Below are 27,876 nucleotides of genomic sequence, written 5' to 3' on the forward strand. Positions count from 1 at the left end.
CCACCCTTATCATAATATGTAGCTGCCTGGGTACCACCCCATTCAGAATATATCACTGCCTGGTTACCACCCCATTCGAAATATATCACTGCCTGGTTACCACCCAATCGGAATATATTTAAGACAGATAACAAAATACGAATCTTGGACTACTAAACGTTAAATGTACCTAATACTGTGAACCAACGCCGAACTATACTATGCAAACAAACTTTAATTTGACATCTGGGATATAGCGAATTCGGCGGCGAAGATGTTTTCGAAACGCATTCGAAATAATCGAAAACTAAGGCCCACAATATTGGTTGATAAATGAATACGCCCAAATATAAAACGATTATAAGGAATATTTCACAACAATATATATTGAAACTTATATTTAAAATGGACATGTTTAGGTGGAAATCCAAAGTTTTAGGGCAAAACTCGTATAACTTAAGGAAAACTGCCCCTAGGAAATGTGGCTTTATCCAACTCTTAAAGAGATTAGTACCACGGGTATTTGGTTTTAAACACCATCACTTCCAATATTGGCCGCTACATTATATAGTCAGTGAATTCTTGCTCAAATTGATAGCATTAATATTTAATTAATATAAGTATATTTACAAAACAATTTGCGATATAAGATTTGTTTACAAAATATGAAGACTGTCCTTGGCGAAATACTCGAGCCGGTAAAGGTATACGCGTATGATAAACGCGTTGGTACGGGTAGACGTACAACAAGTACGAGTGCGTTAACGGCGAGACCAACAAGCGGAATACTGCAGTGCGATAACGAATAAAACGCGAACAAACTGGCGTAACTAGTCCAACGAAATCAGACAGTACCACATTTGGTTGTAAATAACCACGGTTCAAATCGACGGCGGAAAGTATCGAATTTGTAACGTTCTTTGAAGTTATGTAAACGTAGAAGTAGATTTATTGCACCGCGAGTGTAAATAGTGGAGCACCAGTGTAAGCTGAGTTAGTGTAAGTAGTGTAACCCTAGATTAAAATATCCTATAGCCCTAGATTAAAATATCCTATAGCCCTAGATTAAAATATCCTATAGCCCTAGATTAAAATATCCTATAGCCCTAGATTAAAATATCCTATAGCCCTAGATTAAAATATCCTATAGCCCTCGATATGATACCCCACAGCCCTAGAATATGATACACTAGAATAAGATACACCATATCACTAGAATTAAATGCAGTATATCACTAGAATAAGAGTATTGTATAGTACTACTCTAAATAATATAATTCTAGATTAGGTAGTGTAACTAACGTAGCACTTGAGGTAATAGTGTAACAATAGATAAGAATTAGGTGAAACACCATTTGAAATCTTGGACTCTCAAATATTCAGAAGTGATCAAAATGAGTAACTACGACGCGAGTCCCGATCTCAAAACGTACCGCGACCGCTCAAAGACGAGAAACGTGAAAAACCTTTTGGTGATCAGCGTCGCGGTTGCGGTCCAGTACGCGGTGTTCATGAGTTCCTTGAACCTAATCAGCAGCGTGCGGATCGAGGACGGGCTCGGATCGAAGACGCAAGTGATATTGAACGTGTTCGTGGTCATTTGCGCCTTGGCGATACCCCAATTACTGATGAAATGGGTGGGAATCAAAAACTGCGTCGTGATCAGCCTAATCATGTACAGCGTGTCCATGATGGGCAATTTCAAACCGATTCTGATCGTTTACGGCGTTACTAGCGCCATCAACGGTGTGGGGGTGACTATCTTTTGGGTTTCCGTGTCGTGCTACGTCATGTCCATTGCCACGGACTACGCCGACCCGGGCCACCTGGACTCTACCAAGTTCGCTTTCACGGGACTGTTCATCACCTTCTACCAGTCCAGCAACATCTGGGGGAATGTGGCGTCTTTTCAACTACTGAGGATTGGAGATAACCCATTGGACAACGGTAATTTATAAAGGTTGCGACAAAATTTTCAGATTCAAATTCTCTGACCATTGTAAGAGATTTTCTCCGACTTTTTAAGGCCAAAATGTTTATTTTATATTTTACTTTCATCAGAAGCTAATACATTTAAATGGACTTATATTTCAGTATAAAGGTCATTGCATGGTGGAAATAATTAGGCAAACTTTCAAGGAAATAAATGATAATCAGAGAGTTTGTCATAGATTTAGAGTAAAATTACCTTCAAAAAGTGTCAAGAGAAAATCGAATTCCCTGACCCTTTACCAATTCTTAAAATTCCCTGACTTTTTTAAGCCCCATTTTAAAATGCCTGACGTTTTCCTGATTTCCCTAACGTTTTCCTGATTTCCCTAACGTGTGGCAACTCTTGAAAATATGAATAGGGCAGCGTATTGAGACGAATCCGATAATCGAGGGGCTGATAACTTGCGTAATCGATGTACACGCTTCCCGTAGAGAGTACGTAAACTCGGCCTACGCTTGTTAGCGTAATTTCCGAGCACTTTTAATGAAATCTCGGTGTACTCTTGCACGAACTTAATCACACTAACTTCCAAAACCAACAGGGACCACGTGTGCTAAATTAAATTTTGATTTACATTTTAATGGCGGTAAAACCAGTAGCGGCGCTAAGGTTTTTTCACAGGTGGGCTCAGTATTTTGTGGCCCCCAAGAATTTTGTGGCCCTTAGCGAAAACCTTGGATTGACCATATTTCGCAAAAGTGGTGAAACCGAAAAAAAAACCGAAAATTTTCCAGGAAGTGAGAAGAGCAAGGTCGTTATATTGTTGCAGCTCTCGTCACCTTTACTGGACCCCCTACTGACCTTATATCCGATCTGGAGGGGACACGAGCATGCCTGGGGTATTTCCCTTAATTCCCCTTTTCTTTCTATTGTCCATTCAACTTTCTTTCAATTTCTGCTCCCTATCTGTTTATGGTCTACTAACTTCTTGAGTAAACGAATTGATTTTGAAAGATTTTTTTTCCAGAAAAACTTGTTTTGGCAATAAAAAAAATTCTAGAGATAAAGAAAATACATAAATTCAAAAATATGGCCTCTTAATTATAAATATGTGGCCCTTTTAATATAAATAAGTGGCCCCTCTCAGAAATGCAGGGGGGCTAAAGCCCACTTCAGCCCACCCTTAGCGCCGCTACTGGGTAAAACGTAAGTGTAACTAGTTTTTGACGGACTGAAACCAAAGCGAGATCTTATCGTAGGTGAATAAGCATTCCAAGGTCGAGCTATGAATTCCTGACTGAATTTCAAACGTTCACCGTATACACTCTTTTATATCTAGGAGCAACAAACACAACACCCCACACAAGGAGAACGCAACCCGTCAAAAGTCGTGGATTTTCTTGTGTACATTTTTCATTGGCTAGACGCTTTAGCGCCTGCTGCCGTCGGGAAGGGAAAATTCGGAAATTGTCTCCCCCCCGCCCGTAAAACGTTCAGCGTAAAGGCTCGTGACGCTCGTCCAATGAAATTCGTACACAACCCTTCGTTAGAGTGTTTAAAGGCTAGCTGCGTTCTCCTTGTGTTTGTTGCTCCTAGTTTATATCCTTATTTGCGAGAGCTGCCATTTTATTACAGGTCTGATTACAAATAGCGCATGCGAGGCCGCTTCACGCGGTAATAGCGAGTGTAGGGAGCTGTTGGCTCGCGTAGCATAAAGGGCTTGCCACCGCCCTCCTACGCATTGCAACCCGGCCACCTGATTCAAAGGCATTAAGAGTCGCTGTTGCCTAGTGGATTATTATTATTGACGAGGAAAAATATAGTTAGTTTTCCACGACCTTCCAGATTAGATTAACTTTTCAAATCGAACCAAATATTGTACACGAGTAATAATAATAAATAATAATCCGCTATGCTAATAGCCAAGGCCCCATCTAAGGCCCAAGTCATCTAGCGACTTTTAATGCCTTTAAAATCAAGTGGCCCGGTTACAATGCGTAGGAGGGTGGTGCCAACAGCTCCCTACAATTACTATTACCGTTGCCCTTGGAAACGTGTAAGGGAAACTTGTAGTAGTGTAAATTGTAGGTAACTTAAGCGACGACCTCATTCCTACAAAGTATCCTCTACACGTTTTCAAGAGCGGTAGCTTAACCTGTCAAATATAAAACAGAAAGGAGACATTTTCGATGAGAGTCATGTTTGACTGCTGTAGACGCTAAAAGCACATTTGGGATTTGCAAAACTAAAAAGCTGTCTCCGGACAGCTACCATTCAAAGCAACCCACGATACATATTTCTGAAACCTTCGCAAACGCAAAAGGAGAGTAACGCGAGTAATATGTCTGCCAAAGCAGTTCCCTTAAAGGCCAAAATAAGGGCCCTTAAGAACGTTCTAGTAGTTAGTTCGGGTTGCGCATTGCAATTCTCGGCCTTTTGGTGTTCGGTGAGCCTACTTAGCAGCGTCCGTATTGACGGTGGTCTGGGAATGACGTCGCAAGCCGTCTTGTACGCCGGATTCACCGTCGCGGCTTTCGCTTTGCCACCGCTCCTGATCAGCAAGATTGGCTTGAAGACGACGGTGGGTTGCGCCATGATGCTCTACAGTGTCAACATCGCGGCCAATTTGAAGCCGACGTGGGCCGTGTTCATGCCCACTTCGTTGGTAACCGGTCTGGCCAGCGGCGTCTTCTGGTCGGCGTCTTTAACCTACATCGGGAAGGTGGCTCAGAATTGGTGCGGTGTCGGTTGTCACGCCACGTACTTGGACTCGACGGTGTTTGCATTCACCGGGATTTTAATCACTTTCTACCAGTCCAGCAATGTTTGGGGCAATGTCATTTCCTATCAGATGTTGAAGCCCGAAAATGCTTATTTGGAGACCAATGGTATGGTTGTGACGACAGTGTTTAGTTGATGTCCCAAAATAGTTATTTTCAGAAGAATGGTATGGTTATGTCGACAGTGTTTAGTTGATGTCCCAAAATAGTTATTTTCAGATGAATGGTATGGTTATGACGACAGTGTTTACATGGTTTAGTTGATGTCCAAAAATGGTTATTTACGGATTAATGGTATGGTTATGACGACAGTGTTTACATAGTTTAGTTGATGTCCCAAAATGGTTATTTACGGATTAATGGTATGGTTATGACGACAGTGTTTACATAGTTTAGTTGATGTCCCAAAATGGTTATTTACGGATTAATGGTATGGTTATGACGACAGTGTTTACATAGTTTAGTTGATGTCCCAAAATAGTTATTTTCAGATGAATGGTATGGTTATGACGACAGTGTTTACATGGTTTAGTTGATGTCCAAAAATGGTTATTTACGGATTAATGGTATGGTTATGACGACAGTGTTTACATAGTTTAGTTGATGTCCCAAAATGGTTATTTACGGATTAATGGTATGGTTATGACGACAGTGTTTACATAGTTTAGTTGATGTCCCAAAATAGTTATTTTCAGAAGAATGGTATGGTTATGACGACAGTGTTTACATAGTTTAGTTGATGTCCCAAAATGGTTATTTACGGATTAATGGTATGGTTATGACGACAGTGTTTACATAGTTTAGTTGATGTCCCAAAATAGTTATTTTCAGATGAATGGTATGGTTATGACGACAGTGTTTACACTGTTTAGTTGATGTCCCAAAATGGTTATTTACGGATTAATGGTATGGTTATGACGACAGTGTTTACACTGTTTAGTTGATGTCCCAAAATGGTTATTTACGGATTAATTGTATGGTTATAGAGAAAAAATAAATAATAAGGGTGGGTTAATTTTGGAGCAGCAAGTAATACCGATCAAACATTTATCCACAAAACCCGAGGCTCCATACGTATTAATTTTCATGCTTAAACAGATGTCAAGAGCTTCTACTACATCCGTATAAGTGAATACGAAGGTAAAAAAAATTGTATAATAACAAACATTGTTAACAAAATCGTACCCAGTAAGTTCCGTTACGAACAAAAATTCGGGCTTTCAAAACTATCTTAGTACTTGGATTAGGAATCATCCTGTAATTCTCGGCATTCTGGTGCTCGGAGAACCTGCTAAGTAGTGTGCATATAGACGGAGGGCCTTGTATGGTCTCCCAAGCAGTCCTGTACGCGACCTTCACGGTGTGCGCCATGGTGCTACCACCAACTTTGATCCACCTCGCGGGTCTCAAGCCGACGATGGCCGGTTCAATGTTCTTATACAGCCAGCGTCCAGGGGCCCCCCGTAAATGGACTCCAAGAGAATGGTATTATAGGAATATACCACTTCTGGTAGAAAATGCTTCGAGTAATTTCATGCTTACAGGGTGACCAGGGAAAAGCTTTGAAAAATTTATAGGAAAAATAGGAATTTTAGGGGCGAATTATAGGAAACTAAATAGGCGAATTATCGGAAAATATAGGAATCTAAATAGGCTAAATATAAAATAGCCTATTTAGTTTCCTATAATTCGCCTAAGAAAAATATGGGAAAAATAATAAGGTAATTATTGCATATCGGTATACTTCGACTCGAATCACCTAGAATATTGATAATGTTTTGTACACTGCTTTCTTGCATTATTGGATCACTTAGCGGATTTACAAGGCTCGTATATTTCAAGATTTGGTTCGAAAATGGCAGTATTTACAGTATATTATGACACGTACAAAAAAGTTCTTTCATTTTCAAAAGACCGTGAAATTATAGGAAAATATAGGAAAATAGGTAAGAATAAAGGAAATTATAGGAAGGCATTCAAAATATAGGCCAATACGTTAAATATTCATTATACCGATACTACACGCGATACGTAAAGACTACGCCAACTTTAAAAAATTCTTAAAGGTACAAAAGTTTGAAAAAAAAAATCCAAGAATTTAGTTCCCATAGATTTGCAGAAAATAAAAAATCCCGTACACAAAGAGTCAAATGTCCGACCCCTCGCTTCTAATAAAGCCACGATCAACAGAGGCAGGAATCCATACCTCTACTTGGAATGCGTGGCATGAAGGGCTTGCCACTACCCTCCTACGCATTGTAACCCGGCCACCTGAATTAATGGCTTCAAAGGTCGCTAGATGACTTGGGCCTAAGGTGGTGCCTTGGGTATTAGCCTAGCTGATTATTATTATTATTAGATTTGCCTTGTTGCCATTATAGAAAATAAGGTAAAAAGTTATATTCCTAGTTTCTTCATACCATTTCGGGTAAATATTGCCATAGTTAGCTATTATGTAAGTAGTGCTAAGTCTTCATGATGTGGCATTGTGGTATATAACGTCGTCCTAAGGAAGTTTAGTCCCGTTCTTTATTACGCCGAGTTGGGCCACATGATAACTATAACCAGATCGAATGCCAAACGTTAAAACAATTTCGAATGCCATTTCATCAGCAAAATACAGGGTGTCTCAATTTGCTCGATCAGGCCATTTTTTTCAAAATGTATTTATGCTAGGGTTTTGAAATTTTCAGGGTTTGTTTGTTAGGTATGGAAGGCTTTGGTTACTAAATTTCAGAAAAATCGAACGATTTTGTGCCGTTTTGGAAAATTTATTTTTTCACCGGTAGGTGTCACGCAAAATGTTTCAATAGAAAAGTTGTAGGGCATAGTCGAAAGTGTAAAAATAATTTTGGTTCGGTTGAAAAAGACCTATTTTTCACTGAGTTTGGAGGTCGGGGGAAAAACATGTTGTACTAGCAGGCAATAGCCTTTAACGTAAACAATCGTACATAATCACAACACACATGTACATTTATTTTAGGGAACTTATGCTTTCAGCTATGTAGTTAATAATCAGATCTGCAAAAAGTTATTGTTAAAGAAAATTATTACGTTCAACACCTAATTAGACAAAGTAGACAAAGACCGCGTCTTCCATTTCGACGTGGTTACGAGTAAGATCATTAAACAAAGATTTGTAGACCAAAAATTACGCTTATTTTTCTTTTGTTGTTTTTTAACGTGAAATATCAATTGTCCGAGTAGTATTAAAAGCGTTTACATTTCAAAGTTAAAACGTTATCTCAGCTTGGCCGATTGTTGTCCAGTATGCCTCTTTACACTCGAGATCAGCGCGCTCATATGCTAGAATTATTTTACGGAGAAGCTCGTCGTAATGCTACTCTAGTAAGTCAGTTATTTAGACGAAGATTTCCCAATTGCAGACCAAGTCATACGACGGTTCTTAGAGTGGTCCGCGACTTCGACAACTGGGGTAATATCAATCCGAGGTTTCGTGGTCGTGGTCTCCAGGACATCGACATGGAAAACACCATACTTACCTACTTCATCGCCAATCCTCGAGCGAGCGTCAGGACTGCCAGCTTTGACTTAGGGTTGGATCGAAACTACGTTTGGAGAACACTCAAAAGACACCATTTTCATCCTTATCGAGCGACACTTCACCAAGGACTGCATGACGGTGATAGACAGCGCCGACTCGACTTCTGCAATTGGTTTTGCCTCATGGCTGACGCACACCAGGAATTTCACGATTAACTACTGATGTCCGACGAATGTTCATTCGGAAGAGATGGGCCTTTCAACCGTCAAAACCAAAATATGTGGGACTACGAGAATCCACACTGGGGATTTCCTCACCGCCACCAAGTGCAGTTTCGCTTAAATGTGTGGGCTGGTCTGTTAGGTGACAGAATTATTGGCCCGTTCTTCCTGCCAAATCGTCTGAACGGTCAAAACTACTTGGAGTTCCTTCAAAATGAAATATCCAACGTGTTGGACGACATTCCTCTGGCCGAGTACAGACGCATCTGGTTCCAGCAAGATGGGGCGCCACCTCACCAATATCGTGACGTGGTTGCATATCTAAACGACGAGTTTCCTGGAAGATGGATCGGAAGAACTGGTCCTGTTCGTTGGCCTGCAAGATCCCCTGATCTAACACCACTCGACTTTTTTCTTTGGGGATTCGTAAAGGACTACGTATACCAAACACCTGTGACGAGCGTTGAAGATTTACGACAAAGAATCATCGAAGCATGTCGCCGAGTGACTCCAGAAATGGTTCGTGGAGCATTTCGCAATATGCAACATCGTGCATATTTGTGCATCGCATCAGAAGGTGCCATTTTTGAAAACATTTTGTAGAAGTCATTAAAAAATATTTGTCACTTGGGCTAATTATTATTTGTTTATTTTTCGAAATCTTATAACTGAAATGCATGTTACCTACAATTCGTTAAAGGCTATTGCCTGCTAGTACAACTTGTTTTTTCCCCCGACCTCCAAACTCAGTGAAAAATAGGTCTTTTTCAACCGAACCAAAATTATTTTTACACTTTCGACTATGCCCTACAACTTTTCTATTGAAACATTTTGCGTGACACCTACCGGTGAAAAAATAAATTTTCCAAAACGGCACAAAATCGTTCGATTTTTCTGAAATTTAGTAACCAAAGCCTTCCATACCTAACAAACAAACCCTGAAAATTTCAGAACCCTAGCATAAATACATTTTGAAAAAAATGGCCTGATCGAGCAAATTGAGACACCCTGTATATTTTATATTGTTATATAAATATTTTTTTTTTCCTTTGCAGAAACTAGCAGCACGAACATTTCGGAAATCTGTGGCGTAAACTTCTGCGACTGGTACGCGACAGGGTCGAGGGACATCCTGCAAACGCCGAGCGACGCCCAGATGAAGAAACTGAGCGCCGTGTTCGTGGCGTGCGCCATCGCGTCAGGACTCTTCGTGCTGATCTTCGCCGATGCCGTGAAAATGCCGCGGAAATTCCAAGACACCAAATTGAAAGATCTACTATTTTCCACCTGCAAGTGCCTCAAGAACCCGTACCATTTGCTGCTGGGACCGCTGGTCTTCTTGAGCGGCTTGGACGTCTGCTTTCTCATGAGCGATTTCACTAAGGTATTTAGCGTTATCCATCAACAAGTACTTAGGCAATCAATTTTTTAATATAGTCTTCCTTTTGGACATCAGTTTTAGAAAGTTTAAGTTTAGCTAGTTCGTTTCGTGTAAGCTAAAAGTAGTTTCGTTCGGCCATCGTTCATTTCGGCTATTTTCGTTCGGCCCTAGTTCATTTCGGCTCTAGGTTTTTTCCTCACCCTCCCCGTAGACTGTAATGTAATGGCGGTCGGTTTGGGAGGCCCGTAAAAGAGTATTGGCTTTACATAAAGTAGTAACGCCAGCGGTTGATTATATTCCAACGCAAACTTTCTTCTATTCATTTCGCAGGCGTATATTTCGTGCACTTGGGGTGTCAGTCACATTGGATATGTGCTGGTGACTTACGGAGTGACCAGCACCATTTTCGCGGTGGTACTTGGTTATGGCGAGCGGAAACTGGACAGATTCGTCTTCGTAGTGTCTGGTCTCCTGGTCCTCGGAGGATGCATCGCGGCTTTGGGCTTCTGGACACCGTCCTACAATTGCAAGTACTTCCTCTTCATCGTAGCTGGATTCTGGGGGTTCATCGACTCGGTTTTACAAGGACAGGTTAAAGGTCAGTGTCACTCATTTCAAAATGCTTTAGAAGCATTTCTGCCGTAGTGTCGAATTTGTGCAATGACAAGATTATTCTTAAATATTGAGGGTAGATTTAGATAACTAATTTTTTGGTGATAATGGTAATTTTTAACGGTGCTCTACAAATACACCATATATTTAGTGTCGAAAAAATATTTTTCCATTTAAATAAGTTAAAATCCAATTACGGAAGTTCAAAAAGATTACATACAACAGTAAAAATATTTATATTGTAATTGTCGGAATTGTGAGCACAATTTTAATGTTTCTTTACTGAATTTTATTAGTATAGTATAACTTCTTTAAAATGAATTCTATAAAACTATAAATTTTTTAAGCTTTGGAAACTATTGCCTAGTTTAAAAGTTCACGATTTCGTTTAGCAAAATAAATAAATAAATTGGGCCTTAATTACTAAAATACTCTGAAAATGTTAAAACTCCGTCTTGAACGGTTTTTGGTGCGAGTGGGAAACTCTGTACATATTCCCATCTTGGACCAATTAGTCGAGGATTCCACCCCAGAATGTATTTAGTAATACTGCAGGGCAGCGGTTCCCAATTGTTTTGCTATGGAACCAAGAATGTATTTATTTATACTCAGGGAGAATGAATATGTCGAGACTATCGACGGACACGTTGAGGCCCTAACCCCGTCACGCTACGGAGGGGGGGCGGGGAGGAAAAAGGAGGCGGTCTTATTTTTTGCGTCCTCGCAGCAGCGTTAATCGCGTCGAAAAAAGTAATTTTTAAGAACCAATGAGATTGCGGTATTATTTGATTTTATTAAAGCGGGGGAGCATACCGGGGGCCCCAACGGCTGGAATTGGAGAAACGCTAAAATTAATCTCGACATATTCATTCTCCCGGAGTATAAATAAATACATTCTTGATGGAACCCTAAATTATCCACCTAATTCTGGCGGGAACCCAATTGATTTCTTTTACTTATCTTAAAAGACTCTTGATGGCCGCGCTGTGACCTGGGTTCCGTGGAACACCTTTAGGGAACCGCTGCTGTAGGGAGTATGACTATGTTGAAACGGCCATCATGGTTGAATTTACTCCGGGCATGAGAGGGGGGAAGGAAAAAGGTCACCGGCGTGGGCTTCTATCGCGTTGGAAGACGTCAGGTGGGTTGGAAACCACGCTAACACATCGTCCAGGGTTGGTACAACATTTTCAGATTAAAATTCCCTGACTATTCCCTGACCATTTCAAGATATTTTCCCTGACTTTTTAAGGTCAAAATATTTATTTTATATTTTACTTTTATCAGAAATTAATAAATTTAAATGGACTTATATTTCAGTAAAATGGCTATTGCAATGTTGAACATATTAGCAAAACTTTCAAGGAAATAAATGATAATCATAGAATTTGTCATAGATCTGGTCTAAAAAATAACCTTAAGAAAGTGCCAAGATAAAATTTAATTCCCTGACCTTTTACAAATGCTTAAAATTCCCTGACGTGTCATTCTACCCAAGTACAAATAAATACATTCGGTTCCACAAAGTGTCTCAAAATAACACAGCTATTTTGGACCAATAGCTATATACGGAGTGTTCTTCGCCGGAGACAACGAGGCGTCGTTCGCCTGCCTGTCCATGTTCGAAGGGTTGGGCTACTTGGTGGGCTACAGCTACGACAGCCAACTGTGCGTACTGCCCAAGCTGATCATCCTGGCCGGCTTCACGCTGCTCTCTTTGCTCGGGTACGTCGCGGCGGAAGCCCTCTACCGGAAGAGATTGAAACGAGGCCTAACCAAGTCGTACAGCGTCGGGCAGATCATGAGCTCGTACGACCACAGCGGCACCATCTCCGTGGTCAACCGCGACATGCCCAATGGCATCTGGAACCCGGCCAACGACTGCGAAATCACGGAAAACCGAAACAGCAACTTTTACCTCGGAGAACATCCGACCAGACAACCCGCGGATTGGACGACCAAATCCCACACCAGAAGCACCTCTTTCTGATTGGTTAGGACATTTATTTTACGACACTTTTGTTCATTGACTAAGGAGTATGATGTAATAAATGCGCAATTTTTATTGGACCATTAGATTTAAAACGTCTATAGTTAATTTAAAAACGACATTTTTTACCTATATTTTATTTCTATTTGCAGCAAAAATTAAATTTCATAACTATTGTACTAGATTTATTAAATCCCCAAATTTTATTAATTCCCCGAATTTTATACAGGTTCTAAAATTAAACCTTCCCTGATTTTTCTGTTTCCAGGGTCTGTATGTACCCTGCTGAGGTATTCGGCATCCTTAAATACTAGCAATCCCATGTTTAACAACCGGAAACAGAAAAATAATCTCGCTTCTTTTGTGGGTTAGAAGATCCAAAACTTGTAAGCTGCCCAAAATCATTCTGACACTACTGATATACTCATTTCATGTACTCATTAAAATCACCATTAATAAAGGAATATTGTAAATATGACTAAATGAGTATTTTTACCACAATATAGGTTTTTAGAAAAACATCAAATTTACCATGCCATGAAGTAATTTTAAGTGAACTAGCCAGGGTTGGCCAAAAATTTAAAAATCCAATATGGTTAAAACCATTAATAAAAATGCTCAAATTGCTTATATCTAGCCCTCATTACTTCGAAAATGCTCAAATTGCCCGATTTCAAAATTACGTTTTTGCGCGTGACCTGACCTTTACATTGTGAGGTATAGCAGCCTTATTTACCCGCTTTTATACCCTAACATGGCGCAAAATGAATTGTTTATCTAGCTCTCATTACTTACGACAAAAGGTGAAGGTTAAGTTTTAGTTTTTTCAATATTTCTAATTCATTTCTCAATATTTTTTTAATAAAAAAAGTGGTTTTAACCATGGTTAAACCTAGGGTGGTTTAAACTAGTCTGGCTGGTTCTAGACAACCCTGGAACTAGCTACAACGACATTTCGGCCATAACAATAGTTGCGGTCGAAATGTAGGTTTAGAGAAGCGCAAAACTGAAAAAGGAATTGAAAGTGAAACTCACCGGCCCAACAACGCCTCCGGTATCGCAGTTTTCGTTTCTTGATGAGTTTGGTGGGCGTGTCTTCTTTGCTCCTTCCGGTTTTGCACGACGCTCCCGCCCCGCCCGCCAAGCTGGCCGAGTTGCACTGCGCAGAGTTGAAGTGCGAATTGACGTGCCGCTCGAGGGCACTCTGAGAGGCGAAACGGTGCTGGCAGCCTTCCACGATACACTTTAAGGGCTTGTTTCCGCCGTGGCTCAATATGTGGCGCTGCAGCCAACTGACGGAACAAGATGGACGGTTGTATACCTACGCGGGGACGATGATTAACACATTTTTCTCACAATATACGCTCAACTCAATCTCGGATCTGAACTCGACATTGAGCATCGAACCCAATCTCGGATCTGAATTCGACATTCAGCATCGAACCCAATCTCGGATCTGAATTCGACATTGAGCATCGAACCCAATCTCGGATCTGAATTCGACATTGAGCATCGAACCCAATCTCGGATCTGAATTCGACATTGAGCATCGAACCCAATCTCGGATCTGAATTCGACATTGAGCATCGAACCCAATCTCGGATCTGAATTCGACATTGAGCATCGAACCCAATCTCGGATCTGAATTCGACATTGAGCATCGAACCCAATCTCGGATCTGAATTCGACATTGAGCATCGAACCCAATCTCGGATCCGAATTCGACATTGAGCTCGATCTCAAACTGAGGAAATAATAATTATTTTTACTATTTAATTAAAATAAAGAACAGATCAATCGCTATTTAAAATATGACAGCGATAGTTAAGGTCAAAGTTCACCGGTCGTTTAAATTTTCCCCTTAATATCAGTGCCAAGATTGATCGTATCATTTCGCGAGAGACACCCAAGAACGTGTCCCGGCTAACAGAGAACACGCAGTCACAAGTATAGCCTCTGTCAGGAATCCATACCTCTAATTGGAATGCTTATCGCGGCCGATTTTCGTCTCAGTGTGGCTGACGGTTTTTTGGACGTCACTATGTTAACTTAACAAACAACAACGTGAGAGGGGAGCGCGCGCAAAGGGGATTTTTTTTCTCGTAGGCAGGGCCAAAGCCGTCATAGTGATCTTACCATACGCGATACACCAGGATAAGCATAATAATAATAATAATAATAATAATCAGCTAGGCTAATACCCAAGTCATCAAGCTAATTTTAAAGCTATTAATTCAAGTGACCGGGTTACAATGCGTGGGTGGCGGCAAGCCCTTCAAGCCACGCATTCCAAGTAGAGGTATAAATTCCTGCCTCTGTTGATCGTGGCTTTATTAGAAGCGAGGGGTCGGACATTTGACTCTTTTTGTGTACTGGATTTTTGATTTTCTACAAATCTACGATTTTTTATTGTGGATTTGTGACATAATACCAAGTCTATGGGAACTAAATTCTTGGATTTTTTTCAAAATTTTGTACGTGATTTGTCCAAATGTCCGACCCCTCGATTCAAAGCAACATCGCGACCAGGGAGAAAGTAAGTAACGACTGACCTTGCATCCAACCCAAAGACAAACGAAAGTCTCGTTCTCCATCTGACTGTCCACGTGGCAACTCTTCATGTGCTCCACCAATCTATCACTAGGAACATCCTGTTGGCAAGCGTGCCATTTGCAAACGCCCTCCAAGCGGGCGGCGGCGGCGGCGGGCGGCCTGGTGGCGCTGCAAGACGCCTCGTCGTCCTCTTCGGCGGGCTCAACCTTGACGCGTTTCACTTCACTCGCGTCCGCCGCGCACTTCCTCTTCGTCGTTTCTTTGGTCACAGTCACTTCCAGTTCCGTTCTCCTTTCACTCTCTTCCGCTTTGTCTATTTCCGGTCTAGCAGCGTCCAGAAACCTTTCGACGGCCGTTCGCGAATCGTCCATCGGCGCTTCGGGTAATCTCGCTTCGTCATTTCCGGTGGCGACGTTACTACTGCCGGTTTTACTTCCGGTGGGAAGGGCACCGTCCTGGGAGGAACTACACCAAAAGGGTTCTCTCGCGTCCTGGTTCTTGGCGTCCGCCTTGGCCGCGTCCGTGGCGGTGGTCGACGCGATTTTGGCGACGTCGCTGGTGGTTTTTCGCGACTGTTCGCAGGAGGCGGCGACCCGGGCTTTGTCGGCGGCTTCGGCCCGTTCGCTGAGGCTCCGGTAGATGGCGTCCCCGATGGCCGACATCTGGTCCTGGACGCGTTCTTCGAGTTCGATGAGGCTGCGATTGTGGTGGCTGCTGACGCGAGTGTGGTGACGATGGTGGTGTTGATGGGGGCCCTCTTCGGCCAGCGAGGGGGGGATGGGAGGCATGGGCTGCGGGGTTCCTGGCCGCGAGGTAGATTCGGGTCCGGCTTCCGGCGAGCAGGGCTCCGATACGCTGGCCGTGTCGCTGCTCGACGACTGGCACGTGTCGCTGCCGCCATGGTCACTCCCTCCGCTGCTGACCGCGACGCTACGAAAAAGAATCAAATAACGAAATGTTAAAAAAAATTCATCGTGTACGTAATACAAATTCAAATACACAACATGCGAGCAAAAGCGACATAAGACCCAAAAGTGTGTCAATTCTACCTTCGCGCCTGCTAAAACATCTAGCGAGCAGAGATGGGCACTTTTTTTCCTATCTATCATTTACCTCTCAAAATCATCAAGATGGCGCCAATATCACTGTCGCGATCAATATTTTCTAATACCGTATGATATTTATATTTCTTTAATTTTATCGCAATCTAATAAAAATTAAAACGCGTTTTATGAACTGTTAGAAAACGGTGACGATCACCAAACTAGGCCTAACACGGTAATGCTGACGATGTATGAGAGAAAAAACCAATATGAAGGTTTGAGAAAGGCGCGAAAATATTTTAACTATTTTATCAAAAATAAAACCGCTATAACTAAGATAAAATTAACAAATTAATTTCATTAACACTTACACAGACTCTAGCTCATCGACGGAATTATCCAAAAGCATAATATTGAAGTATTTACGTGAGAAATCATGATAAAAACGAAGTACCACGTTAAAGAGTTCTAGCTCTCACTACAATGTGCCGACGACGAAGGCTTATAAACCGTAATACTTCGCAACATTCGATCGTAACGATATAGAGCAAAACCAACGAACGACATCAAATATGTGCAGACGATACTAATATAACTTTTCCATTGAAGAAAAAGGCAAAGCCTCCCCACTGTGAACAAACGAAGGAGCTAGTGACTCCACGCGGTCGTGCAATTTGATATAAAAAAGTACACATGCCAAGCATTCGCGGAGTGTAGTATTTCATAACACACACTATTAATAATTGCGTCAAATTTGAAATTTCTTATCAGTCTGTTGCATATGTCAATGCAAAAATAATTTTAATTGTTTTTTTTTAAATTATATTATAAGCTACTATTTTGTGCAATTTAGAAATAACATAGTCTACGTCAGATTACGAGAATGTTCTAAAAAGGTTTAAATGTGTACAGGGTTGCGATTTTTTAAGAAACGGTAATTTTATTTATATTTAAGAGCATTTTTCAAAAAATATTTTCCTCACATTACCAAAACAATACTTGATTTTCTCTAATACACCCGATGTAATTTTGTAAAATGTAAAAATTATCATGTGCAGGGAAATGTACTTAATTAAACATCATATTACCCCCCGCTATAGGTGGCTATTGACTTGGCCCTTCTAAACGCTAAAAATTGTATTTTATACTTGTAATTAACTTGAACTTGAAATAGTTTTAGTAAGTTAGTATATGATGTTTTTACACCAAAAATAATTTTTAAAAGTAAACGAGCAGTATAGATAGACGATAGATATTTATCTCGAAATATAAATATTATATTTAATAATTTTGGCGATTAATTCTTTGGTCCAGAACTGTAGGGCTTAGGGCCCATTGTCGTAGCTCTTGGAGGGCGAATATAGCCGTAAGGGATGCGACTTGTTCGTGAGCCGCGAATCGACGCTGGTGGGGAGACCCGGGAAGACTGCCTCATGCCGTCGTGTGGCGGACATCCGATCCACCTCCTCGTGGATACTGGTGTCTCCCTCGTGGCTCGCAGACTGCGCCTCTGCTAATGGCCCACCAGGAAAGTGACGTCAACACTTCGTTCGTATTCCCTTTTGAATCAAATAGCCCAACTACGAAGCTGTTACGTCACCGAAAAAGTCGCCGTGCTAACCGATTACAGCGCCATTTAGTTTTCAGAACCTAAATAAGAGGCCCTTCCATTTAGCGGCGTTAGAAGATAAATAATAATATTGTGTGTAGTAGAATACGCGACGACGAAAGGTTTTGTCTGGGCAATACTACATTCGGGGTTGCCACGGTACCTAGAAAACGTGGAATTGCTGGAAAAGTCAGGGAATTTGATTGTGAAAAAACAGGGTTGCAACAGTTGTTTCACAATCAAATTCCTTGATTTTTCCAGGTTTTCCCTGACTTATTTTGGCCAAGAATTTGTATTTTTTAACCTATATTTTAGTAAAAGTTTCCTATTTGCAACCGAAATTAAATTATCTGACATTTTCCTGCTCGCATTTCCCTGATTTTTATACCCATATTCCAATTCCCTGACTATTCCATGTTTTCCAGGTACCGTGGCAACCCTGTATATTGAAGTGAAGACAATATTTATTAGTTTTCTTGGTTTTATATATTTAATAGCTATTTGCCAAAAACAATTCTTGATACTTCTATACGTTCCCGATTTTAAATTTTCGTGTGTGGCTAAAATAGGGTTGCCTCAAAATTTTCAGATTAAAATCCCCTGTTTTCCGTGACTTTTTAAGGCCAAATTTTTTATTTTATTTTTTACTTTTATCAGAAGTTAATAAATTTAATGGACTTATAGTTCAGTAAAAAGGTTATTGCAATGTTGAAAGAATTAGCCAAACTTTCAAGGAAATAAATAAGTGAAATTACCTTCAAAAAGTGTTAAGAGAAAATCGAATTCCCTGACCTTTTATGAATTCTTAAAATTCCCTGACCTTTTCCGAACTTAAAAGCGCCATTTTTAAATTCCCTAACCTTTTCCCCACTTAAAAGCGCCATTTTTAAAATCCCTGACCTTTCCCCCAATTTCTATTCCCATTTTCAGATTCCCTGACATTTCCCCCATTTTTTATGCCAATTTTCAAATTCCCTGACTTTTACTTTTCCTGTAAAATTCTCTATTCGCTTCCATCTCGAAAAAAGTAGATTAAAAACATAAAAGAATACTAGAAAGTTCTTTAAAATTAGCGCATTCAAACTTGGAAGCTCCTCGCTAGGCTCTAGGGCACGCGCCTCTTTCAGCGCAGTTAATAATTGAGTGTGTTTAGACTTTGTATCTCCCCGTTGACAAAACAAAAGCTCCCTTGTTGTCCTTGATAATGAATTCCTTTGTTCAATATATATCGGAAAACAAAGTCAAGAGCCACCAATCAACCGAGGACTAAAACAGGTTCGATCGTGAGTCCCGCGCAACCGAGACAAAGTCGAAAAATTCAGCCTGGTTCTCTTCGCGACGGCGGATTTAGGAAGCAAACAAAAACGAAGCAGGGTGCGCCGAACTGCCGACGCGAAAATTCCGGGGGAAGACAACACAAAAAAAAGCGAAATTGTCAGCGCGTATCATCGCCGCCCTGCAAACCCCGTTTCTTTCGTGGAGGAATTAATATTTTCTGAGCTTCCCCCGCCTTTCAACCCCTCATTTCCCGCCTCCCTGAATTGCCGACGGCGTTTCACTCTCTTCCATCCAATCCCGCGATATTTCGCGAGTTTCCCGCTACCGCCGATAGATGCCGCCACCGTGAGCGACGCTGGAAACAAGGTCATGAACACCGGAACGCGTCGTGCTTCTAAATTTCACTTTAATTAACATTTGAAAAGCTCTTTTTTTACCTTTCGTAAAAACGTTTAGATAAATCTTTTTTCCGCGCAGTCCTTTTAGTTTGATTATCGCGGGGATATACCGAAGGCGCCGTCGCGAATTATAAATTAGGCTTAGGAAGTTGCGAATGAAGTCTGATAAAAAAGGGCTAATGGGATACGGGGAATTTATGGCTCTTATTTCAATACTGATATAACGTTTCGGAATGGTCGACTACAAACTTGGTTACGATCTTTCAATGATATTTAATAATTTCTACTTAGCTGTTAGTTCACCTCCCATAATGCACCACGTTTGACTAGAGCTTACGTCTGAAATAAATTATGGACTTTGTCGGTTTTACTGCACCGACGAGTTTTAAGATTTTGCGGTGCTCATTTCGAAACGTATTAATAATGGATGTCATTTTGTTTTAAATGTTTTTAGATCTTTCATATCTAATTACGTATTTAATTGTGGTATATAGTAAGAACCTGATATTATTTTGTAGGTAGTTAGATTTTATCTCGAGAATAAAACACAAATCGACCATTTCCATACTATCGGTAAATTATTCCAAGACTGACTGGTAACAATTCTTACCTTCCGAATTTAATTTAAGGTCAAGTTATGGAAAAATATTTTGCCAATTTAACACACCCCAGTATTTAGCGTTTAGAACAAGTTAATCCCAAAAATTAAAACTACGCACACGTATTTTCATTCAATTTTGTCTAGAAACCATTGGAAACTGAAATCGCAGGGTTGCCACAATACTTTCAGATTAAAATTCGCTGACTTTTATCAGAAGTTTAAAAACTTAAAGGTTATGTTTTACGATTATTAGGAAAATTTTAAAGGAACCGAATTATAATCACAGAATTTGTCAGAGTAAAATTACCTTCAGATAAAATTGAATTATCTGACATTTTTAAAAATTCTTAAAATCCCCCGATTTTTTAGATTTATTGTTAAATTCCGTGGCGTGTGGCAACCATGAATAGAGATTCTAATTTATGTCCGTAATTTTCTATTAACTATTACAACCATTGAATTGGCAGTTTAAACCCGTAACAGCTCACCACGGGACAAAATATTTCTCGAACAAGAAGAGTTTATGATTCGTTTGTGGCGCCATCTGCCTGTAAGATGGAGATAATTTATCTCTAGGCTGCGAGCTTCGTGAGCTCGTGCTGGAGGCCCTGATGCGACCAATTTTACGACGTTTTTCTTTCGGCTGCAGTTTTCTGCGTTAGTTCGATCACCGAAGCCGTATATGTGGCTACAGCATAACCTGATTTTAATTAATCCGTAAGATTTAGTGGTATTTTACTAATAGCCATCTCAAAATTATCCAATCTCTACCGTTTTTCCCCTCGCGAAAACCAGATAAAAAAATAGAACAGAGATACTATTTACGCGCCGAAATCTACGAATGAAACAGAACCCGCGACGTACGGAATTAAGTGGGTTTTCACTAATTGCGATCTCAAAAATATACAATCTTAACCACTTTCCCCGCGCGAAAGACAGATAAAAATGAGAACAGAGATACTATTTACGCGACGAAATCTACGAATGAAACAGAACCCGCGACGTACGGAATTATGTGGGTTTTCACTAATTGCGATCTCAAAAATATCCAATCTTTACCGCTTTCCCCGCGCGAAAGACAGATAAAAAATGAGAACAGAGATACTATTTACGCGACGAAATCTCCGAATGAAACAGAACCCGCGACGTACGGAATTATGGTAAAATATAATTGGACTCAATTCGTCTGTTTTTTTCTCTTCGGAGCATAAATTCCATTAGCGATGAAAAAGATAATGTTGCATTTTAATCAGATTCCAACTTTTTAGGGTTATCAAAATTAATTGGTTCCCATAACGAATCTACAATCAAGAAATTAAAATTTTATACCGTCTTACTAGAATTGAACTTGTCTTACCGGAATGACTGAAATAAAAGTAAAAAATTTCTATTCGGAGAATCAGGCCCCTAATAAGCGAAATGAAGTTCATGGGAATGTCGACGAACAAAACGCCTTCAAACTATATCTTGTTTCTCCACAAAAGGGGTTGGCGCTGTGCCCTGGGGCCCCAACTTTCATTATTTTCATGGATATGGCACCCAACCAATAGTTTCTAAGAATATACAGGGTGTTTCAAAAGGTTATGCAAAAATGTTAAGGAGTTGTAGGGGGTGAGGAAAGTAGTGAGCTGTTGGCTCGCGTGGAACCACACAGGCCTAAGTCAACTAGTAACTTTTGACGGGTCAAATTGCGTAGGAGGGTGGTGGCCAGCCCTTCAAGCCACGCTACACTCACTATTACCGTTAACGTCTACATGTTTTTATGGAAGGGGAAACCGAAGAACTCAGGGGAAAACCTCTAACTAGCAGGGAGATAACTTATGAGCTCAATGGGGAAGGAGGAATAGCTAGGATCGAACCCGGCTCCTATAGTTAGCACCTTTTGCATAGTGTTAGCTAGGAGCAACAAACACAAGGAGAACGCAGCTAGCCTTTAAACACGCTAACGAAGGGTTGTGTACGAATTTCATTTGACGAGCGTTATGAGCCTTTACGCTGAACGTTTTACGGGCGGGGAGGGGAGACAACTTCCGAATTTTCCCCTCCCGACGGCAGCAAGCGCTAAAGCGTCTAGCCAATGAAAAACGTACACAAGAAAATCCACGACTTTAGACGGGTTGCGTTCTCCTTGTGTGGGGTGTTGTGTTTATTGCTCCTAGGTGTTAGTGTAGTGCAAAGTTAGTCTATCTAACTAACACACTAAACGAACGAACATTTCGACATTTGTAGAGGACGGTGATGGTTAACTTTTATTCAATAGATAAAGCTCTCAAAATTATTCGTAAAATGTTTTGATCAAGTAATTTATATTTCTGTATTATCCGATTAATTTTTTGATAAATTTGTAAAATTAATCGGAAAAACGACGTTTTTTTCGATAAAAAGCTCAAATTTTACGAATAATACATGTTTTTTAAACATTTTCCGAAATATTAATCGGTGAATTTCTTTGTTTACATTTTTTTCCCGAAAAAAATCAATTTAAACATGGATACTGATTAACCGTTCCCGACCTCTAGACATTTGAATCGGTGATAAGGAAGATTTGCTTCAACAATGAGTTGATTCCAGGTTGAAAGCTCTTGCAGACCATCAACGATTATCAGCGTCGAGGCCTTAGACAATAATCGCTCATCGCAAAGCCAAAATTCCCCAATTCCCTTCGGAGGTCCATTAGCGGTATTAAAACAATGAAACAACTGTTAGCGAAAAGTCATTTCAACTTCGAACGGCCAGAGGTCTTTTGTTCGTGAGATCTGTCCTTCCGCCTATTCTACTCAGCATCGACGGGACACGGCAGAGACAGAGAGCGTAATGGTCATTCCGGAGGCGGCCTATCGATCTTGGACTGTTCAATTGAAATAGGAATGCACTTATCGATCTGCCAGAACTCTGGCCTCCGAGACAATTCCTCGCGGAGTCCGGAGGAAGAAAGTCTTAAGTCGAAAAATTGCGTTTTCTCTTTATTGGAAAATGTTGGCTACACTAACAAATTGTAAGTGTAGCATCAGTGTTTTCGAACAGCGTCAAAAAGCTACAATTTTTTTTAGCAGGGCTCGACATAAGACATTTCTAATTTCTCTTGATTTGGGGTTTTTTTTGACATATCATGTAATACAAATATGAAAATAGTATAATAAAATAAAAAAACCCACGAAAAACCCACTGGGTTGGGCTTTTTGGATAAAACCCGGATTTTTTCGAACCCTGGTTTCTTTGACGCAAAATGGCGGATTTCAAAACGATCATTTCACCGATTCCAAAAGTGTTCGACAATCCCCCCGATAAAACTAAATTAAATGCCGCTCTGATATTAATTTCAGCTAAATTTGCAGCTTAAGTGAAATTGGAAAACTATTGATACAGGGTTGTCCGTTTTTCCAGATTAAAATTACCTGACTTTCCCAGGTTTTTCCCGACCATTCTAAGGATTTTCCCTCAAGCCAGGCATTTTTTACCTAATATTTAGTTATAAACGTTTTCCATTAAATTCACTAGTTCTTGAAATTTCCTGACTTTTAGACCCATTTCAAATTCCCCGATATTGGCAACCCTGTAACACTATTTCCTCTAGACGCTTTATTTCCTATTGGTAATTCGCCTTTTCAGTTTACGTAGAACCACTTTTATAAGCTTCTATGTAAATCGAAAAAGCCAATTAGTTCTCAGTTGCCTCGATTTGTTCTTGATAAGATATTTCATCTCATACGATCAAAATGGGACTTATCACGACAATGCTCCACGACTGTTTTTTTTTTTTACTTTGAAACCATTTTCGCGGTTAACTTTTATCGACTGTTTCTCGCGCTCACTCTCTCCGCCAGGGGCGCGGCGATCGCCGGAGAGTAAACGAACCAAGAGAGGGGAGAGTCAAAAGGAGCCGAGGCCCGATTTAGACCTTTATTTCGAATCGCCTGCCTGATTGATACTAACGACGGGATGTTAAACAGATTGCGAAACTAATACTTAAAATCATTAGCGTTGCAATCAGAATTTCAAATTTATGGGCTTGTTCTCTGCTCTTCCGAGTTTCGCGACGCTAAGCACCCCCAAACGGAATTATTTATCATTACGAATGTTCAACAAAGTTGCCATTTGCACGGAAGACACTTCTATATTAAAAAAAAAATAATCTTTACACAAATTTAAAGGAGAATTGTGTGGTCTATAATAAAATTTAAGTATGACAAGATTTTTTTAAATTGCATTAACAATGCACTAAATTCACATTATACTGACATAATTTGCCATGGTTTTTTCAGGTTTAAAATACTCGACTGTTTTTAGTTTTCCTGGGTTTATATTGTGACAAAAGTTTGATATTTTTAACCTATCATTTCATGAACGTTTTCTGTTTTCGGCCAAAATTAAATGCTTCTGATTAAATTACCTGACATTACCCTGATTTTTTTATTAATTTTTAAAATTCCCTGACTTTTCCCTGATTTTTAGACTAATTTTTAAAATTCCCTGACTTTTATACCCATATTCAAATTCCCTGACGTTTTCAGGTTTTCCAGGTACCGTGGCATCCCTGTAGCGGTAACATGGGACGACAAAACGGGCGACGTTTAGCGAGTATGGATCACAGAAATCTCATAGGTAACTAGAATGCTGCCGCCTACGGCCGAGCTTGACGCCAGTTCGCCTTGAACCTTCAGCCAATGAGAGGCCGTAGAGTGGTTCCGCCAAGGAGGATAATAATCCTCCTTGGATCCGCTACTATAGCGGGAGATAGGTGACGTCATTCTCTCTGGTGACATTAAATTCTTGGCAGAACCACTCTTTGAGCTCTGATTGGCTGAGATCTGGCTATCGTCTGCCACGGCGTTTGGCCCATTTGCCAGTTACACGGCAGCATTCTAGTTACCTATGAGATTTCTATGGTATGGATGTCAAATATCTATCCATTAATCGGAGATTCCGCATAAAAAGGGTGCGTTTAGACACGGTTCGTCGAGCGGAAAAATAGACTTCCCAGTTATTCCCCGACGCGGCAAAGGCTTAACGCTTAGAACAGGGCAACCGAGTGTTTTCCCTCACACACACACACACACACACACACACACATCTATTAAAGGGTCGTTTCCGGCGTCCCTCTGCAAAGTTTGCCCGAAAACAATAAAGGAACTCTTTGAGGAAATACCGAACAGGAAATGTCGAGCGTGAGCTACCAGTTAACTGCCGCCAGGATCGCACGACAAAAATTTATGTATTTGTTTTTCTACACCCCCTTAATTCGATATTCATCCCCCCCTAAATTTGTGGTTTGACGCAGGGTTGCCAGACTGGTTTAATCCACCCTGGTTTAAAAAAATCCATGGTTAAAACAACTTTTTTTTAATAAAAATATATTGAGAAATGAATTAGAAATACTGAAAAAACTAAAACCTAACTTTCACTTTTTGTCGTAAGTAATGAGAGCTAGATATAAGAAATTAGGGGATCTTAAAATTCATTTTGCGCGTGAAAATACGCCGCCATGTTAGGGTATAAGTCTGCTATACCTCACAATGTAAAGGTACTGTCACGCGCAAAAAACGTAATTTTGAAATCGGGCAATTTGAGCATTTTGGAAGTAATGAGTTTCAGTATTTTTTATTAATGGGTTTAACCAGTTTAATCCACCGGTTTTAACCATACTGGATTTTTAAATCTTTAAACAAGCCCGTTTTTTGCCAACCCTGGTTGGTCGTCGAAACAAAGTATTTCTACAAGTAGACGGAGAATGGATTGGTAACGGTCACTTTTTTTGGGGGTCCGTCAGGGATAGTAGCCAATGAATGCCTCGGATACGTGTTTAAAAACGGTATTTAGTTTTGAAAACTGGGAACAAGTTGACCTTATTTATCGGTGGATCTTAAATTTAAAGTATCCATCTTATGGTAAAAGCCTACTAAACATCATAATGAAGAGGTAGCGTAGAATCATAATTTTGAGGTCGGTCAATTAGTCAATGTGATTCGTCACGAGGTGAGTATTATTCGCCTGCCCTACGCGCTCTCCAGAGCTACACCACTACCACAGGGTTACCACATTTTTTTAACATTAAAATTCCCCGACTTTTAAGATTTTCCCTGACTTATTTTGTGCCAAAGTTTTGTATTTTTTTATCTATATTTTAGTAAAGGTTACTAAGCTAAAGCAACCGAAAATAAATTCCCTGATTTTTAGACTAATTTTTAAAATTCCAACTTTTAGACTCATATTTCATATTTTCAGCCTACTGTGCCCTGCATTACCCTTTTACACTCAATCCTAAGAAAAGTGTAGCTCAAAACTGTTCGGGAACAGGCCAAACGTATTCGCCTATGCAACTCAATCGCCCCCATAGCCAATAAAGTAGAATTAGCTTTACGAAATGTACTATTTCTTCAATTAATGAAAAAGTAACTTGTAAATACATTATTATGCATCGTATTTTATAAACAAATAATCGGGTACGTTTTTAAAATACAATTTCGTCTGGTGAAACATTTATTTTGCATATTATTCCCATAATCGCATTGACTTCAAATTATTTATTTTCATGGATTAGTTTTTTTTCACTCAATTAGCCTTTTTCATTTAACATAGAGCCAGAAGCGTCTGCTATTATATGCTACCATTTAGATATTTCCCTCGTAGAAATGCCGATATTCTTTTAAAAGTCGAATGATGCGATATTTATTCTCAGTTCCTATAAATTTAAATTAGTGTTTAAAATATTAAATAATATACAAAATATTGTGACTTCAGAAGAGCTTTGAAGGTATTAAATGTATACTCAGCTTAAATACTAAATATGTTAGGAATTATTGCGAATAAATATATTTAAAAGGCACCTTGAAAGTTTACATTAACAGTCGAATGATGGCGCTACCGAAACTTAATTCGCAGTTTGTAACAAGTCCCGTCTGGTATAAATGGTCTGAAGATACTGAATATTTTAGGAATTATGGCGAATAAATATATTTAAAAGTCACCTCTAAAGTTTACATTAACAGTCGAATGATGGCGCCACCAAAAGCTAATCCGCTGTTTGTAACAAGTTCCATTGGGTATAAATGGTCCGCGAAAATTGAATAATTTTCTAATTTTAGCGCTTCACGTCTCCACGGCCGACTAAATTGCAAACTATACCTATTCAATCGGTATCAATTTAATAAAAGGGACGAAACCCTTCAAAGGCCAATGGTACCCCACCTCATCAAATGGCACCCCATTAAAAACGGCATAATGAAACCCGCGTAACACAGTCAATTCGGCCAAACCCCAACAACACCCTTCCTCCGTTTGACAGCATCCCCAAAAGTCCTAATCCCCTCGAGGGACCTTCCCAAGTCCCCCCAGGATTACGGTGTAATATATTTCGTCCGAATGTCAGTCAGGCGTCAGATTGTAGTGACAGCGGAAAAAGGGCGACAAAATGGTCATTACGGAACGAGCAGTGTTGCCAGCTGGGTATCAGGGACCTTTCCAGCCCAAATGTGAAATAGAAATCGCCCAAAATGTTGCTCGGACACTCGCAGGGTGACCAGGGAAAGGTTTTGAAAATTTTAGAGGAAAATAGGAAATTTAGAGGCGACTTATAGGAAATAAAATAGGCGAATTATAGGATAATATAGCACACTAAATAGGCGAATTATAGGATAATATAGGACACTGAAGAGGTAAATTCTAGGATGATATAGGACACTAGATAAACAAATAATAGTAAAATTTAGGATACTAAATAATCGAATTATAGGGAAATATAGGATATAGGACACTAAATAGGAAAATCTAGGAAAAAGAATGAGGTAATTATTGCATATCGGTATACTTTGACTCGAATCACCTAGAATATTGATAATTTTTTGTACACTGGTTTCTCGCATTATTGGATCACTTAGCGGATTTACAAAGCTCGTACATTTCAAGATTTTGTTCGTAAGTGGCTAAATGTTCTATGACAAAAAAGATTTTTTCATTTTCGAAAGATCGTGAAATTATAGGAAAATAGGTGAAAATA

General features: G+C 40.0%; 1 protein-coding gene across 3 annotated transcripts in view; it reads right to left on the reverse strand.

Moving 5' to 3' along the window:
- Nucleotides 1–27,876, reverse strand: part of LOC149957671 (uncharacterized) — a 148,597-nt gene that overhangs the window by 30,763 nt on the left and 89,958 nt on the right. For 2 of the 3 annotated variants that reach the window (XM_090165690.1, XM_090165691.1), the window contains exons 2-3: nt 14,954–15,884; nt 13,437–13,722 (exon numbers count right to left, since the gene is read on the reverse strand). In XM_090165690.1, coding sequence (XP_090021816.1) covers nt 13,437–13,722; nt 14,954–15,884 — 1,217 coding nt within the window. Of the gene's footprint in view, nt 1–13,436; nt 13,723–14,953; nt 15,885–16,368; nt 16,468–27,876 lie in introns of those variants that run through there. The other variant, XM_090165692.1, reaches the window with a different exon arrangement.

The sequence above is a fragment of the Leiobunum rupestre genome, chromosome 2, assembly GCF_980474605.1.
Source record: "Leiobunum rupestre chromosome 2, qqLeiRupe1.1.hap1, whole genome shotgun sequence".
In the NCBI taxonomy this organism is placed as follows: domain Eukaryota; kingdom Metazoa; phylum Arthropoda; class Arachnida; order Opiliones; family Sclerosomatidae; genus Leiobunum; species Leiobunum rupestre.